This window comes from Myotis nattereri, assembly GCF_964212035.1.
Source record: "Myotis nattereri genome assembly, chromosome: 2".
NCBI lineage: Eukaryota > Metazoa > Chordata > Mammalia > Chiroptera > Vespertilionidae > Myotis > Myotis nattereri.
In genome coordinates, this window is record NC_138076.1 from 204,527,668 (window position 1) to 204,546,691 (window position 19,024).

General features: G+C 39.4%; 1 protein-coding gene and 1 long non-coding RNA gene across 3 annotated transcripts in view; one reads left to right on the top strand and one right to left on the bottom strand.

The window, feature by feature from the left end:
• LOC308513058 overlaps window positions 1-18,759 on the bottom strand; it is a 40,381-nt gene extending 21,622 nt beyond the window's left edge. The window contains exon 1 of one of the 2 annotated variants that reach the window (XR_013995507.1): window positions 18,608-18,745. This is a non-coding gene — a long non-coding RNA (uncharacterized lncRNA). Of the gene's footprint in view, window positions 1-18,607 lie in introns of both variants that reach the window. The other variant, XR_013995508.1, reaches the window with a different exon arrangement.
• On the top strand, window positions 961-13,286 carry TMEM263 (transmembrane protein 263). The gene is made up of 3 exons (XM_081083152.1): window positions 961-1,249; window positions 10,193-10,259; window positions 12,317-13,286. Exons 2-3 carry the CDS (start codon window positions 10,196-10,198, stop codon window positions 12,601-12,603), a joined length of 351 nt encoding a protein of 116 aa, XP_080939278.1. The 5' UTR covers window positions 961-1,249; window positions 10,193-10,195; the 3' UTR covers window positions 12,604-13,286.
• Window positions 18,760-19,024: the final 265 nt, after the last annotated feature.

Genomic DNA, 19,024 nt, shown 5'->3' on the forward strand with positions numbered 1-19,024 from the left:
ACCCTATAATTGACTTGTCATCTTCACTTATATCATTTTATAAGTGCGGAAAGAAGCAAAGTTAATAGATGCCACTTATCTAGTTCAGCAGCCTCTGCACAGCGTATCTCGTTAAGGCCTCGAAGGACCTGGGAGTGGAAGCTCACCCCGTGGGAGTGAGCAGAGCGAGGCGTCCACACGGGAGCGGGCCCGGCAGCGCCCTTACCCAGCACAGCTCCTCTCCGCACCGTCCAGGGCGGCGGGCGGGAGACCTGGGAGGCATCGCGCTAGGCTGTGGGGAGCGAGGGAGCGGCCTGAGGCCAGGTGTCCTGATGTCCAGTTCACGTCTGTTTTCCCATTTGGGGTGCATGGCGGGCCCCGGGCACTGCACTCATTACTGCGCGGGGCGCCGGCGAGGACCGAGGGGCGTTCCTCTCAAGAAGCTCAACTGAAGGGCAGGGAAGACGTCCAGCAAAAAGTGATGAGCGCGCTCTCCCGTCACCCCTGTCACCTCCACAGAAAAGGCGTGCGAGTCCCAAAGTCAAGGGCTGCGAGAAGGCCCAGCCTGTCACTGCCCCGAGGGGAAGCAGGGAGGGAAGAAGGCTGAGACCCCAAAGAGCAGAGGCAACTGGCGAGCGTCCCACCTTCCCGGGGCGAAGGTTCTGAATTTCGGGCGACCGTTATGGTAACGGAACGACGGCTCCAGGTAGCCGCCGGGGCTGGAGCTCGGGCCCCTTCGGGCTGCCGCCGCCGTATTCCCAGGGCTCGGCGCCCCTCGCCCCATCTGATTGGCCGGAGGAGGAAAAGGGCGGGGAGACCCCGGGGGAGGCGCGCGCGCACACTGGCCAGGGTTTCCCGCGGAGGCTCCGAGGGGGCGAAGGGGCGGGAGCTGGGCTGGGGGTGAGGGCGTCGCGCGTGCGCACGGCGGGAGGCGGCGGCTGGGGGCTGCTGGGAGGGCTGGGCCGTCCGAGAAACGGGTGGGCGCCGGAGAGGCCCGGGGTGCGCGTGCGCGTGCGCGTCGGAGTCCGAGCCGCGGGAGGAGGCGGGAGCTGTAGAGGCGGCCGAGGGGGCGGGTCGCGGCGGGCGCCACGTCCGCAGCCAGAGGCCAGCGCCGCCGTCAACGGAGTCTTCGGCTCCGCAGCTTGAGGAGGCGCCTCCGGAACCCGCAACCGCCCGAGGCTGTGCCCGCCGCTCTAGCCGCCTCAGCTCTTCTTGGTTCTGCCCGCTCCCTCCGCCGGCCCCGGCCCAGGCGGCGGCCCCGACCCCGGCGGTAAGTCGGGCTGGCAGGGCGGGGGGCACCGTCCCGGCTTCTGGCCCCCTCTGGGTCGGTCGCCTTCTTCCGTTAGCTCTGCACCTCACCGCCCCCCTCTCCGGGCCTGGCTGCCGCGAGTGGGGCCTTTGGGAGCACCGAGCAGGAAAGGGGGAGGGGCTGGGTGATGTTGGGGGGCTGACGGAGGTTCGCTGGCGGCGTCAACCCTCCTCACCTGTCCCTGAGCCCCCGTCGTGGTGTGAGATTGGGATCTCGCCTTCAGGTCTCCGCCTGACTTCCTAGCTTCTGGGTGTCATGCTGGGAGGATGGGGGTCGTCCGCCTGGGAGGAGAGGGATGCAGCCAAGCGGCTGGGCTGGGCTCCCCGCCCCACGGACTCCGGACCTGTTGATAAACCACTCTCTGGGGTTCGGGCACGCAAACCTTGGTCCCCTGTGGACATTCCCAGTGCGCTTCCCCGGTAGGAAAGCTCTTACCCCGCGCCTAACCTAAACCTAAAAGTGTGGCTGGAGAGGCGCTGGCGGTGTCGGGGTGCCTGGGGACCGCGGCGCCGTAGTCTCCCGAGTCCAAATTCACACCGTGCCTGCTAAGCACACGTAAGACTGGTCCCCAGGCTCCCCTTCCAATCAGACCCCGTCTCCTAAACACATCGCCCCTTGTGAGAAGACAGATCCTGGAACCCTGTGGGAGGGGGGTGCGGGGTGTACAACGTGGAGCTGAGGGAGGTGCTGCGCTCAGCCCCAGCCACGGCTCCTCCGGGGTCATTTTCTGCCTCTCCTGCCACGTCACTCCCTCTGCCAAAGGGAAAAAAAGACTTGCTAGTACCTAGAGCAGTGGTTCTCAACCTTCCTCGTGCCGCGACCCTTTAATACAGTTTCTCATGTGGTGGTGACCCCCAACCATACAATTATTTTCGTTGCTACTTCATAACTGTAATTTTGCTACTGTTATGAATCGTCATGTAAATATCTGATATGCAGGATGTATTTTCATTGTTATAGATTGAACATAATTAAAGCATAGTGATTAATCACAAATACAATATGTAATTATATATGTGTTTTCCGATGGTCTTAGGCGACCCCCAAAGGGGTCGCGACCCACAGGTTGAGAAACACTGAGTCCTAAGGGGACCAGTGTGGGGAGATGGGGCCGCTGGGAACGCCTAGAAAAAGGAAAATTACTTTCTCTATTACGCCCTTGTGAACACCGTGCTAATTCCAAATGAAAATGTTTACTGCCTGTGATTATTTGCTATATGCTATTGTTCAGCCTTTAAAACTTGGACTGGTGCGAGTGTTCAGCAATATTAATACATCAACCTGTACATGACTGTGTGTCCATACCTGTTTTTTGTTTTGTTTTTAAGAAAGAGGGGAATAACCTTTAATAAATCCATATGCATCCTGTTTTGATTTTTTTTTACACTTTCATTTCTTTAAGTCATTGTTATAAATGTACCAGAAACCACGGTCAGTAAATTGTCTACGTGTAGGCACATCATTAGAGAAACTTAAGTAGTTCTTGTGTGTGTGTTAGATTTTTTTTTAACTACAGGGAAATCTTTACCTTTCTTTGTACCAGTCATTGAGTATTTGCTGTTTTGCTACTTCCTGAAGATAGCTCACTGGATTATATTTATAAACACCTTCAGAGGAGGGCCTTTATATGCTGAAACCCGGGTACCTAATACAGTGTCTGACACATAGTAGGCACACAAATATTTGTTGAGCTAATGAGGTAATAACTTAGTGAAGATGGCTGATGTACTGGTTATCTGGTTTGATAGTGTACTGTATTGCTACTTAATGTTTCATTTAAGGGCAACACTTAAAAATTGCCATTTGATACTGTCAGTTGTTACTTGCCACTAGGTGGTCACAAGTTTTACTGGCAGATTACTTTTCTTTCCTGCCAGATTCAGTGCATTTCTCACAGCCTATTTGCTGTTGATTTAATAGGCAAGGCCCATCTTAAAAGCAGCCTGTTCAGGATACTTGGTTAACTAGAGAAGCCTAAAAATAGTAAGCTGGTGTTTTACTATACACTGCTTGTTGGTGTATGTGTGTTAAAGCTCTGTATAAATGTATATTTGAAACTCCTTGTAGTTATTTAGCAAAGAACTCACCCTCACATGAGACTGAGGATGTGGCAAGGTTCCTATATAATAGAATATGTAGAAGAATTTAGCTAATTCATTTATAGTTTTTTTATAGGGAAATTAGTACTGACTGTTGAATAGGTTTTTGAAGCGGCATTGAAGGTAAACTGCTGTACGCTGTATTTTGAAGAGAGCTTTCTACAGCTTGTTAGTGCTGTTTAGCTTCCTTTGGTACACACAGAGGGGTTTAACCACAGGCAAATTTATGTACTCTTTTCAGACTTAATTTTCATTATTAATGCAAACTTTACATATATGTAAAGTGTTACAGATATCCACAAACAACATTCATCTGTTTTCCTTTTAAAAAGAAAGCTTCCTAAGAGGCATTTGTTTACTTATTTCTATTATTGGAAGAAATGATCTAGGAAAAAGTGTTATTAATCCTTGGCTCAATATATTTGCCAGCTGCAATAACTATGATATTATTGTACTGGACAAGTCCTTCACATTTCAGTTTGTTTTAAAAAAGCACAAACTTATAACCAGTTTTAAGTTGGTATAATTTGTTCACATGTTAAGACCAAATAGTAAAATGTCCATAAATTATTGGTTCTGCCCTAAGGGCTGTTTTTGCCTTCCTTAGAAAAGTGCATTTTTAAAAATAGAAACTTGTTTGCATTATGAATTCCTAGAGAGCAGATTTTTTTTTTTGTTTGGTTTTGAATGAAACTAAATTGATAAGTGCAGGGAAAGTGTATCCAAACTGGATTGTAAACTCTGGTTGAGAGTAGTCCTGAATTTTTAATCGCACTGAAATCTTCAGTGCCTAATAGATGCCTGGCACATAGTAGGGACTCAGATGTATGGTGGGTGAGGTAATGACTCAGTGAATTTAGGGCAGATAGTTTACATAGAATTTAATAATTCTGTATAAGGGTAACATTTAAAAATGGTCATTTTGACACTTTTACAGTCAGTTGTTACTTGTCTCCATGTGTTATATACTTTTAAATTTTAAATACTAGCAGATTATTTACCTTTCATAATTTTATGAGTTTAGGGGTGTGTTTGTCTTCATAATTCCCAATTTAAGAGAAACAGCCCCCTTGTAATAATGATAATGAACAGGATGATAATGTAAAAAGTATTTATCCTTAGTGAGAAAGTGATAATATCCTTAAAGAGGTGATATCACCAAAAGTTTGACAAACGTGTGGAGAGGTTTGTAATGGTATATGTGAGTAAAAAGTACAGATGGCACAGTTAAGAATTTTAGCAAAAAATACCTTTTTAAGGTAATTTGGTGTCTTGCGACCAAATTGAGAATTTAGAAAAATATTCTACATATGGCATTTACACAATTTTTATTACCCTAATTGTTCTAGAGGAATTTTAATACTGCATACTTGCTGTTAATACCAATGATGTACAAGAAACACATACACACACACCTGTAGCCTCAGGACTTTCAGAGCCCTCTAATAACAAGACCCTCTGGTCTAAGGAGCCAGGCTTCTGGCCTGGCAGAACTCCAGCTTTTCTATTTTGTTTATTGACAATCCTGTTGGTAACTTTAGCTAACAATATTCAATGTAACTGTGGGTGTTTCTGTATAATAGTATCTAGATTCCTATATTTCAAGCTTTTCTACCCAAATACTCCAAATTTAAGAGCAAAGTCATGGGGGAGGTGGGGATGTGGTTGGGCTGGGAAGAGAGCTGGTAAATCTGAGTATATCTTGAATAAGCTCCAGGCTACAATGAAATTTCTTGAAAGTCTAGTAATCTTTAAAAATTCTCAAGTGCATTTATCTTTTTAATTAGTGTATATTTAAAAATTAAATAGTATTTTAAATTACCGGGTACTAAATAAAATGCAAGTAGCATGTCTCTCGTGGTTCTTGAAGCCCTGGCATACCATTGCCTAATCTTAAAGATGTACATCTGAAAAGCATGATTCTAGCTTAAAGTGTTTTGTGGTTTGTTTGTTTTTAATCATAAAGTTGGACCGTATATCGTTATGCATTTTTCTTGTGATGCTTAAAATTAATGTGGATTCAAATGATATTTTTATCCCACTAATTCCATAAATACTTTGTGTCCATTTACAGCAAAAACATGTACTAACAAAATAAGAATATAAGTAAGATATTTAAATTGCAGACCAGAGAAAATAGCAATAAGAGTGAAGTCACAAGATAGTGTGGAGTTGGGGATGAGGGAAATGGGACACGCTATCCAGGCCACAGGAACTTACCTAGTTGAGCAGGAATTTTAACTAAGAGTCCTGGAAGCCAGTCTCAAAGAGAAGAAAACATGCTAAGTATTTTTGGGAAAAAAAGTTTTGTGAATACCTATAAAGGTTTCTGAATAGCTCTAAAGAAATGTAGTTAGTGGGTAATTCCTTAACAGTGTGGTACAGTTAATGTAGTAATAGCCTGCATAAGGTTATTTGTCACGGTTCCCTTCTCAAGGACATAACCAGGAATAAAACTCAGGGATGTCACTTTCCTCCAGTCAGCTTTTGTGATTCAAGTTCATTGTTTTTCAGATGACCAACTTGATTTGAGGATCAAAACCTAGAATAACTAGGTAGATGAACTGTATAATCTTTAAAAATGTCCTTTATGTATATCACTGATTTCTAAGACTTAAAAATATGTATTTTTCTTTAATTTCAAAAGCAGTATCTGTAGAAAATTAAAATATATTCATTTCTATATGTAGAAATACTTTGTGTGTGTATGTGTGTATAACCTGCCCCCCTCCCCATACTGGCAGCCTGTCAACACTCTAGTGTACTTCCTTCCAGTCTCTTTATGTGCATTTTTTAAAAAGCTAGATCAATGATATATGCCTTTTATATTTTCTAAATGCAACATTAGCATTTCCCCGTAGTATTTGATCTTCATAAATTATTTTAATGTCTGCATTGTATGTGTTTATAGAAAGCTTATAAATTTATCTCTTGCTTTCCATGATGGTGTACTCATTAGACTATTCATTTCCAGGTATATTTTTTGTTTTTGTTGGCTTTTTCACCTCTTAAATATGAGCAGTCCAGTTACCAGTTTACTTCTCTTTTCCTTGATCATATCACCCACCTCCCACAGCTTCAGCTATCACTTCAAACCACTCTCAGGATCTCAAGTCAGACTCATTCTGAGTTTCAAGCCCCTTAAATCCAATTGCCTGCTAAACCTCTGTGGATGCCCTGAAGGCATCTTCAAATACAGCTGTTCAAAAACAAGTCCTTTCATCGTGCCGATAGTCAACAATAATGTATTGTACACTTATTTATTAGAGGGTAGATCTTGTGTTCTTACCACAATAAAATTTTAAAAGTCCATTTACTCTCAGAAATAAATGGTTTCTCCTCTCCTGTTGCTTGTCTTCACCATCATCTCTGTCTATTTAGTTAATTATTCTCCTTTTATCTCTCATTAATACCCAAAGTTATTTTCTACTTCATACCAAAAAGTTCAAGTACTTGAGTGTCCATGTATCAGGCATTGATTATGGCCCTTGCGATGGAACAGGGAACAAAACCACGTCTTGTTCGCATGGACCTTACATTCTAATTGGAAGAGACACCAAGTGAACACATACATATATCAAAGGACAATAAGCACAGTGAAGAATATAGAGCAGGGGTAGGTGGTAATGAGAGGGAGAGGAGTTAGGAGAGTGCTTATCCATTATTATAAGGGGTCCGGGAAGACCTTTGATAAGGGGACATTTACACAAAGACCTGAAGGAAGTTAGGAAGAAGCCAGGTATATATGTAGAGGAAGAGCCTTTAAGGAGAAGGTAAGGAAGTTCCCATGTTGCTAGACTGGACCGAGCAAGAGGCACAATGGTAGAAAATGACATCAGAGTGTTAGATGTTGGGCTTTAGAGGTGAAGGGATGGACTCTGGATTTTATTCTAAGAAAAACAGGCAGCAGCAGGAGGGTTTAAGCAAAGTATGACATGGCTAGACAGAAAGCTCTAGCTGTGCAAGGGTCGAAGCTCAGAGGCCAGTTGAGAGATTTTGTAGTCCAGGTAAGAGATTATGATGGCTTAACTGATTGTGCTAGCAGTAGAGGTTATGAGAAGTCCTATGCTGGATTTATTTAGGCAACAATATGCCAATGATTAGGTGGGAATGTTAAAAAAGAGGAAATCAAAGGTGACTCCTACGTTTTTGGCCCAAACATTTATTTAGACAGGAAAAATGGCAGAGTTCAGACTGTTAGTCCATCTCCCTGGACTACTAAATTAGCCACTTACTGTATTTAATCTTTTTGTCCTAAATGTTCTTGCTCCAGTTAGCTTCTTAAAGCACAGGTCTGACAAAGTTACTCTGCTTCCTGGCTCCTTATTGTCTATCCACAGGAAGGTAAAGTTAATTCATATTATTTAGATGAATTTGCACATATCTTTTATGATTTCACAAAGCACAGTATAAAAAAGTGGTCTTTTTTATTACAAGAGACATTTGGAAAAATTAAAAGTATTTTTAAAAGGGATTCTGTATTAGGAGGAAGGGGTAAGACTCTTAGTAGGGCTTTGTGGGATATATACTGAAAGGCAGTTTGAAATGATTGCAATTACTATCACAACTCTTTAACGCTTGCTAAAATACGTAAGGTGTATAATGTGTATATAATTTTCCCATATTTCTGTACAGGGAATGATAGCCTCTATTGATTAGTGATCTGGATTTGTATGTGTATGGTATACGAATACTGGGATTACAGTGCTGAACAAGCTAGACAAAATGTCTCTCTTAGGAATCAACAGTTTATTGAGGAAGAAAGTAGCTCTCAAATAGTTATTCCTTAGGAAGGGACACATATAGTCTGCCAGGAATTTCTGTATGTTTTGGCTTGAATTTGTTAAATAGTATTCTCACCTTAAAGTTAGGGCTAGAATATCTTTAATTTCTATTTTGTATTTCCTGAACAACACAGATCCATGAAGTTATTTGTCCTTAGCCATACAGTTTATGGTCAAGTTGGGATTCACACTCAGGCTCTCTGACCCCAGAACCGTAAACACTATGCTGTGTAATACCTATGATGATAAATTACCATGATGATAAATTAAAGGAATATAAATATGAATGGAAACAAATTTAACATTCTGATTTAAGGGAGTTTTAAAATTGAGGCAGGTCAGTCAAGAACTCCTTCTCCCAGGAATGCATCACCTGATATTCTTTTTGTTCTTTGTCAGAGATTACATGTCTTTACTATCACTTTAAATCTCAAGTGTGTATGGGATGATCTGCTAAATTCACAAACCAGACCAGCATAAGATAGGTGTTCTTGGTAAAAGGCCTGAGTCACTACAACAACTGAAAGATATTTAAGCACTCTGGCAGGGGCTGCTGGACTCTGTGGGATACAGTGAAGTCCCAACTTACACAGGATTTAGGTTTTAAAGGCATTGCAAGTTGAATTACATAAAGTTAAAATTTCCTTTGAAAAATCCCACTTCTCACAACCATTACCTCTCTTTCCCTCATTTACCAACTTTTGCCGTAATTATTGAGCAACAGAAGGAAATATGAATTTTTATCTGATCATCCAGTACTTTAAAATCATTAGGAATCATTAAGGAAAGGAAAAGTTCCCTGACTTTCCTTTGGCCACTTAAACCACTCTGTTCTGCAACTTGCTGCAAAATGTATGAACCGTGAAAACATTCTTCTAAGTCTCCTAACACGTCTTTCTGCTTGTTCTTGCTCTCCTGTTGAGTGTTCTCCCACAATAGCCAGAATTTTTGTTTTTAAAAGTATAAATCAGAACATATCACTCCTCTCCGTTCAGTGCCTTTCACTGGCTCCCCTTCTCACTCAGGAGTTAAAAGCTAACCACCACCTGGCCTTGTTAGGGCCTAGGTAGTCCAGAATATTTAGTGGACTGCTGGGACCACAACCTCACTTTCTGGCCAAGCAAGAAAATTTTAGACCAGTCTTAACTTGTTTTAATTTTTACTTAGTTAAGTTACTATAAAAGCAAATATTTTAAAATAGTAAAGGAGATCAACCAAAGAACTTGTATGCATATATGCATAACCCATGGTCACACACAATAGGGTGGTGAAGGCTTGGGGTGGGGGGCAGGCTAGAAGGTGTCAATAGGGAAAAAGGGGGGACATATGTAACACTTCTAACAATAAAGACTTTTAAAAATTAGTAAAGGAAATTGGGAAAAGGAAGTTTGTTTTCTTCACCCTAGCATAGCTTTATTTTATTAGGTTCTTTTACTACATATACTTAGAGGTAATCATAGTACTTTTTTTTCATAGATTTTGGACTCTTTTGCTACCTACTTATTAGAGCTCTAAAAACAATAAAAAAGTAATCAAAATCCTTCTTAGTGATTCAGACTGATGGTGTCATCTCTATAGAAGGATGTCATTTTTTTAGAAAATTTTTAGATAGAACGTATTTTAGTCATAGGTTTTTCTCTGTTTTGAAATAAATTACAGTTGAGTCAGCCAATATTCTGTAAGAGGAAACACTTAAAATTTTTGTCTGCTAACCCCCACCTTCCAGCTTTCTTCAATTAGTCATCTTCAGTTTAAGTTGAAGCAGCAGTAAAACAGGGAAACGTCTACTATACAATGCCTACCATTCCTTGGTTGGTATTTGAGATAAGATTTATATTGTCCATAGTATAACTAAAAGTATGTCTTAAATACCACAAGAGAGAAACAAGAAGTAGTCTTGTGATGGGTGTTTTAAACTGTTGTTTATCTGAAAAAAGTTGATTACGTCTTAATTGAGCATGTGATAAGTGGTAGTCTCCCATGTTGAGGTTAAAATGAAATATGTGTGTGTGTTTTTTTAGATCATGAATCAGGCAGATAAAAATCAACAAGATATCCCATCATACCTTAGTGACGAACCACCAGAAGGTAAGTGTGCATCTGTAACACTAAGAATGGAACAAATATCCTATTGAATCCAAGTTCTGATTGTTTTTATTAAATTTAAAAAACTGTTTACCTTGTCAGTAAATACATTACAAAAATAATCTATGATAAACCTTTTTAGCCTCTAAAAGAAAACACTGATATGGGTACATATAAAATCTATTTTCCTGTTACTCTTATTTTATTTCACAAGTAAGAATATCCTTTAATTTGTAAAGAAGAGTGGGTGGGATGCAGAGGAAAATTGGACTGTGTTTAGTGTTGATACTGTACATACAAAAACTCAAGAGGTACTTGCGATTTGTTGTTAAACTCCTATCATTTCATCTCATTAATAATTGGTAGCTCTCTCTTCCTATATTATACATGGTCTTCGGGCCTGCTTAATTTAAATTCTCTTTAATTTGAAAATTGTTATATCATGAATCATTTTATTCTGACCTTTACTTCAGAAATCCTTGGAAACACTAACTGTACAGCTAAATGTCTTGATGGGCATTTTCTATTTATGGTTTTGGTGTAGAATATTACCTTTAATTCAAATAGTGATCTCTTTGGACAGCTGCATGTTTGTACAGGACCGTTATATTCGGTAAGAAAGAGAATCAAATTGGAGAATAAGGGATGTTAAGTGACTTACAGACCAGATAGGTTACAGTAGCAGACGGATGAGGATGCCTCTGGGAAGAGGCTAAGGCTGAACTTCTAGCTCTAGGTATTGTATTTTATTCCCAGTTCTGTTGCTCATTGTCCAAAACTTTCTTCCTATATTTATGTTAGCAGACAAAAATGAAATCACTAGGAAAATAAACACAATTAAAAGTTCATACTTAAGCCTAAAAGAAGATAGAGGTAACTAAGGTTTAGTTTGCTGGAGAAATAGCCTAGAAAATTATCACCTCACCTGTTTTCCTTGTTTTATTCATTAGGGCTAGAGCCCTGAAAAGAAGTTAGGACTCAGTGAAAGGTTAATAAGGACTTTGTGAGAAAGTCACCAGGAAAGAGATAAAGGCTCTCCAGGAGCATGACTGCCAGGGAAAAGAACAAGACTCAGGAATGACTGTGCATGGCAACCTGCTAAACAAAAGTAGTCTGCAAAGTAGATAATTTATAGGGTGGTAATTAAGAGTACACTGTAATTAAAGAGATCAATAGCATTAATATTTATTGGATTTGACTAAGAAAAACTACCTTCATTAAATGCTTGTGCACCAAATTTAGCCTAGCAATCTGATCCTATATGAGGTGTTGTGTGAAACAGTATGTTTTATTCTCAAATCAGGATTTTCCTCCTTCCCTAGTGTTACTGACCTTGACCTTGATTACAAAAGAATGACCAATTATGAAATCCTTTCCATCATAATTTTATACTTAATGCAGTAGTTCCCCCTTATGCACAGGGGATACATTCAAAGACCCCCAGTGGTCCCCTGAAACTTTGGATAGTACCAAACCCTATGAATAACATGTTTTTTCCTATACATATATGCCTATGATAAAACTCACTTTATAAATCAGACAAGGCAAGAGATTAACAAGAATAATAAAATAGAACCATTACGATATACTGTAAAAGAATTACATGAATGTGGTCTCCCTCTCTCAAACTATCTTATTGTGATGGACGTTGGGATTATTCACCGCTTAGGCGGATGGTGGGGGGTGGCTCAAGATTTCATCACTTTATTCAAAATGGCACACAATTGAAATTTTATGAATTATTTCTGAAATTTGCCATTTAATATTTTCAAACCAAGGGAAACCATAGGTAAGGCGTGACTATGGTATAGTCAAATACTTATCTATATCTTAAGCCTTTTAATGCAGCTATGTAAAAATTTATATTAACTATGTTTATTAGTCAAATAGCTTAAATAAAAAATTTGGATTTTAAAAATTTAGCCACTACTGAACATGGACATTTGTAATGTGGTCGACCTTCTCAAAACAACCTCCTGATTATTAGGAAGTCTTAGGTTACTTGATTTGTACTGTTTTTTGTAGACATATTTAACAATTTCATTCTATTTTCTCATTAGGATCGATGAAAGATCACCCACAGCAGCAACCAGGCATGTTGTCCCGTGTGACTGGCGGTATTTTCAGTGTTACAAAAGGAGCTGTTGGTGCCACCATTGGTGGCGTGGCTTGGATTGGTGGAAAGAGTCTGGAGGTGACCAAAACAGCTGTTACAACTGTGCCTTCCATGGGAATAGGGCTGGTGAAAGGGGGCGTTTCTGCTGTGGCTGGAGGTGTTACAGCTGTTGGGTCTGCTGTTGTAAACAAAGTGCCCTTAACAGGAAAGAAGAAAGACAAATCTGACTAAAACATGGAGATACATTTGCTCTCTACAGCATTATGATGCCAGTGGCATTGAATTGCTAAATTATGGACTACAACTAAGTCAACTGTTTTGGATGTTTATCTTCTTAAACTGCTGTGTTGAAAGTATTGATGACTGGCTTTCGTCTAAAAAGAAGAGACCAATACTAGCACAGTGTATGAAGGTTTCTCATACTTAAATTCCAGCTTTTTATCTGGTAAAATGTTACACTTATCAGCTGTAACTGAAGATATATTTGAGTATTTACTATAAGTCTTTTAGTTTAACTAAAAATGTGAAAGTTGAATTTAGTGGATGATCTTTACAATTCCATATGTATAATGTGCCAGGTAACACATCTGTCCCTTAAAAAGGGAACCTTGAACTACATAAACTGTAATTTTCATGTGCCTACTAGTTTCAGATGTCTTAGTTTTTTTATAATGATAGTTGATTAGGCCAAGAGGCATTCTTTTCTTATTTAAGCTGGTAAAAGTAGCAAGATTTAGAGAAATTTAAAAAAAAAGATAAAGGGTTTATGATCCTGAGTGTTAACCATCTTTTGTTAGATATACATTATATTTATTTCATCATTGATGCCTTACAAAAGAAAACATCTTTCTAACACCCTCATTGTGCAGTTCTTAGCATTATATATGGATTCTCTTAAAAGTTGTTTGTATCAGATCAGTTTTCCTTCTTTAAGAATCTCAGGAGTCTTGGGGTAAAAGCATTTCTTGGTCTTAGCAGATAAGATAGTGGTTAACTTTTTGTTAACTGTCTGTAGTTATGACCAACAATATGGTTGAACCTGGGCTCATGCTCCATCATCAGTACACCTCACAGTGCCTAAGGAACATGTCGTTGCTAGTCAGAAGCTTTGTTGGAAGAGTTTCAGATTAAGGAGGAACAAATAAATAATTTTCAGTTTTTAAAAATTACCTAGAACATCCCAGATATAAAAAGAACTCTTCACATTTGTTTTATCTCTAGGATGGCTTAAATTATAAGCAGGTTTTTTAAAAAACATGGTAAAAGAGCCACGAATATGTGGGAGCTTTTAAATTGAATGAAATGGGCTCCAGGGATTAGTTTTGAATGTAAAATATATGTGTTTTCAGTGGTTTATAGCAGTGGTTCTCAACCTTGGCTGCACATTAGAATCACCTGGGAATCTCTTTAAAATCCTGATTTCTGGGCCTCATCCTCCAGAAATTCTGTTTCTTTGTTATGGGGTGAGGCCACAACATTAGTAACAAAGAAACAGAATTTCCGGAGGAAGAGGCCCAGAAATCAGGATTTTAAAAAGATTCCCAGGGGATTCTAATGTGCAGCCAAGGTTGAGAACCACTGGTTTATAGGCTTTTAAAATGTTATCTCACCATCCCTTAAAGCAGCTGTAGACTTTGTATCATTTTCCAAGTCAAATTCAGGCCGGGAATTGAAGTTTTTGATTGTGGATCGGGAATTGAAGTTTTTGATTGTGGATGATAAGTGTGTCAAGTCTTAATTAACATATCATGTTTCAGTCATTCTCAAAGAATATGACTTAGCTGAAATTCATCTGTTTGTTTCTTGTTTCATAAAAAATTTAAAAGTGGCATATATATATTTGGCATTCATCCTAACTAGGGGTTATAATCCAATCCTGAAAAAAATCTGTTTTCTTTATACTAAGTCCAGATATTTGCCTCCATTCTGCAGATTTTTTTTTTCCTTGCAAGGGAGGGAAGGAAAGGTATGATGCTCTGGAGTAAATAAGTGAAACAGTCTCCCTGAGAACTTAAAACAGATCACTCGCACACCCAAGGCTGAACTGTTTATAAACAACAAAGAATTTTTACATTAATGTGGATTATCAAACGGATAAGAACATTACTTTTCAAAAACTTTCATGAATACCAGCAGGGATTTTAAGCAAATCTACAAATGTTCTTGAATTTTTCTACAGTATATAAAACTGAGAAGTCGTTAAGGAATTCAATTCATCAGAAATTAAATGGCCTTTTATTTCATGCCGTGTAATTTAAGGTATACATGTTGGTATATCTGGTCAAATGTCATAATTAGCAATGGTTGTTTTTTTTCCCCCCCAAAATTAATAGATGAACACAAATAATGACCTAAAATAATGATAGTGGAGAACTTGTTTCCTGCTATTTGAAAGAAATTATCACTTCATTAATAGGTCATTTTTCTAATTTATCTTCTCTAGTCATAGGTTCTGCTGTGCTTTATACCTGCATTTCTAAACATACTTTAGTTGACTGTATGCTTGCATATTTATTTTTAACTTTGCTTATCTTTAAAATTGCTTGAGGAAAGTAAAATAGTTGTGATTAATTTCTGCTACAGAAAAGCCACCTGGTACATTTTATCTTACTGAGTTTGTTTTAAATTCTAAATTGTAACTTTGTTCAGGAGAGGCTTTTGCAATGATAGCAGAGAACTGTACAAATGAAGTTAGTCATGGAGGTTCTTGTTGAAATGAACTTGCCATCTGATATGTATAGCTGTACACTTGAGTCTTTCTCAGTTTATTTTTGTAGACTAGCATTTGACCTGTAAACAGTACTAGTTCACTTCAAGAAACTAAGGTGGTTGTATATACCTGGAGGCATCTGTTATTCAGCTTTTCTTTTGAGTGGGTATTTGCACAATGAGGGTAACCGTGTGTGACCCACTGAATGACTGATCTAATGTTGATATTATGAGACCTGCACTTAGATGAAAATAACCGATGACTGAAGTTTTTTGTATTAAAGGAATGAGAAAAGAATACATGAATCTGTTAATAAAACACTATGATCTATAACATATGAAATGTTTCATAAAGATCTAAGGGAATAAAGGAAATTTTAAAACAGGGTAGTCTTAAAATTTTTAGTTACATAGCAGTTTAGAAAGTTTACAAATTTTTGACGTTAATGAAGAAACAAGATAAAACATCTCTGAATATATTTTGATGCCAACACAATAAATGAAATGCAAATATATTTTAAACAACTCTAATAAAGATTAAAAATGTAGATTTCTAGGTTTGACCCCAACTTGCTGAATCTCTGTAGGGTGGGGTCTGTAGGACTGCAGTTTAACAACCTCTGCTGGTGATTCCTATGCACTCTGAAATTTGGGAACTGATGAAGTTACAAAGTAGTGAGCACTTCCCTCTGTCCTACGTAGCTGTGGAACCAACTTAGACATCTCACTGAACAGAAGTGACTCAAAGGGATGGGAACCAGTTAGAGGAAGGTAGAAAATGGATATATATTGGGCATCTACTTACCCACCGGGTGCTGTCCACACATTATCTGATTTAATCACTATGAGGGTATATCTTTATTCTCTTCGTATAAATATGGAACAGTCTTTCAATGTTAGTTGAATTTCCTATATAATTTCTGAATTAGTGTAAGTCACTTCTCCAGTTTAGGTCCAGAAACAGAAATGGGGCCATCAGTAACAAGTCCTTAATTCTGCTGTCGACATTCAGTGCTGCCTGTGCTAGATTTACCAGGCTGTCTAGCTTGAACTTCCTGGTGACCATATTTACTGTGGCAGCTAATTATATTTTGCCACAGAAATGAGTTTAGTGTAATTATATTCCACTAAATGACTTAAAGGAAATAATTGTTACTAGAGTCTCTTTTTACACAGGAAATAAAAACTGGACTCTAGTGCGGGGGTGGGCAAACTTTTTGACTTGAGGGCCACAATGGGTTCTTAAACTGGACCGGAGGGCCGGAACAAAAGCATGGGTGGAGTGTTTGTGTGAACTAATATAAATTCAAAGTAAACATCATTACATAAAAGGGTACGGTCTTTTTTTTTTTTTTTTTTTAGTTTTATTCATTTCAAACGGGCCGTAGTTTGCCCACGGCTGCTCTAGTGTTTTATGTAAGAGTATCTCTCCCTGCTCTGTTGTTGATTTTGAATTATTTTAAATTTTACTCACATCTGAATAAGAATGCAAGAATGGGAAAAAGGCAGGTTCAAAGGTTTACAAAAGAAAATGTAGTAACATTTAGTCGAAGGGAATATAAAGTCAATATACTGGATTTTTAAAAAAATAAATTTTTATTGATTTCAGAGAGGAAGGGAGGAGGGAGAGAAACATCAATGATGAGAATCATTGACCGGCTGCCTCCTGCTGCTTCCTACATGGCCCCTACTGGGGATGAAGCCCGCAACCTGAGCATGTGCCCTTGACTGGAATTGAACCCGGGACCTTTCAGTCTGCAGGCTGATACTCTATCCACTGAGCCAAACTGGCTAGGGCAATATACTGGATTTTTTTTTTTAACCACAAATGTGGATTTTAACTTAATCTTTTCAAGTTAGAGTAAGTTACAAATGTATTTTAAAAACTGTATGTGTCTCAAGTTCTCTACATGGGCCTGTGCCCCTAAAGTTTGCTGCTGTAATGACTAAATTAATGGCCGACAAAGCACACAGGGTCACTCAATTCTGACAAACTTTCTTATATACCCTCTTGTATGTTCACTTTACTACTCTTCCAGATTACTTTCTTACCTCCTCCTTCCGACTCCCTTGCTATACATACTCCCATCTCCCATTCTACTGTCCTTCTCTGACAGCAACTCTCCTGCTTCTCATACCACCCACTCCATCAACTTGCCTACACCTGATGCCACACTCAGACCAGGACTAGTATCTGTGCTCATCCAAAGTCTGCCCACCTTCACTTCCTCAAGGATATGAAACCTACAGTTTTCCATCTCCAGCTCTCTTGGGTCATACCCATCAGCATGTACTAGTAAACAAATCTTAGCATTTGCTTTCTTTAAAGAAAAACTTCTTGAAAACAACTGCAGTTTCTTCCTCTTCATCTAGCCTTTCAACCTATTCCAGTTGCTTTCTTATCTTTCTCAGTCCACCAGAATCACTCCTGATAGGGCCAACTAATGATTTCCTATTTGCCAATTCTATTAGTCACTTGTCTGTATCTTAGTTGGCATGTCCATGGCATTCAATCTTATTGACCATGCCCTTTTTTCTTGGCAGACTTCCACTGGTCAGCCCTTTCTAGGATTGGCCAGCTAGTGCTACAAATCTGCACTTTGTTTCTGGATAAGCTCATCGAGAGCCATAGCTCTACATTTCATAGATATGCACATGACCCCTGGATCTCTATCTCCAGTCCTACCTTCTCACAATTCTGGACTTTAGCATTTGCCTCTTTGACATCTCTGCTCTGATATCTAGTAGACATCTCAAAAATTAACATCTAAAAGGTGACCACATAATATACAATGTATTTCAAACTGAGACAACAGATAAAGCACCACTGATAATTATGGTGAGACAACAAGCATCTAGTTTCTCCAAGGGTTTCCCATCACACTCAGAATGAGATTCTGCTCTTTAGATGGACGTATAATACTCATCCTGCACCACTCTCCTTGCCCTGCAACCTGCCCCCACTGTACTGCCATTCTTTTTCTTGAACATTCCCATGTGACTTTGGGTGAGTAACCCTCTGTGTGCCTGAGTCTTCTCATCTGTAGACCAGTAAACAATGGTACCGAACTCCTAGTGTTGCAAAGCACAGTGTGCCTGGCACTTGGTGCTGCGTAGATGTCTTTCCTCTCCTAAGGAACTTAACAGAATTGGATAGTGAGGGCTACTTGCATTTGCTGAAGACATGGCCTGCATTTTTCATATTTTCCTTAAGAAAAGACCATTCACACATAGAGGTTTGACTATCAGAGTCAATTGTTTGGTTGTTACAAAGTTCAAACTCCACAGCTGAAAGTGGGCCAGTCTTTATCTGGGTAATGTTTATCTTGGCAAGATTTAGAAATAGAAATGTGAAATGCTACTAAGTACCAACCATCACACACTTTCCCTTTTATAGGCAGACTAGGATTTTCAGAAAGTTCTTAAAAATGCTCCATGTACTTCAAATGTATATCAATTAGATCATTTCAAATTGAAGGCATTTTACAGAGTTTTCATAAAAATCCCTAAATTTGTTGGTACTCACTCTTTTGGCAGGTCAGGGAGGGGTGACTTCTTTCATGCCAACTCATAAGCAATCCTTTTTCTAGTCACAAGGTTTGAAAAGAAGTCGGATCATAGTAAATCTGGGCTGTCACTTGGCAGCTGAGTGGCCTCTCTAAAGTTCAGTTTCCTCATCTGTAAAATGGGGAAAGTAATGAATGCACTTAAAAGCACTTCATGAGAGAGAAAAATGGTCAATTTTAAACAACGTGACCATACAAATAAGCTCTAATTGTGCTTTCTGGATGAGTAATACTTGGTTCTGAAAGATACTCATTCCAACCAGGAGATAAAATCAGCTTTCTCTAAAAAAATGTATTAGAAATCTGCTGATGTTTCACTTTAACACTAAGCTACAGAACTCAGACCACAGTAGTGATGTTTCAGAGCTGGTGGTGAG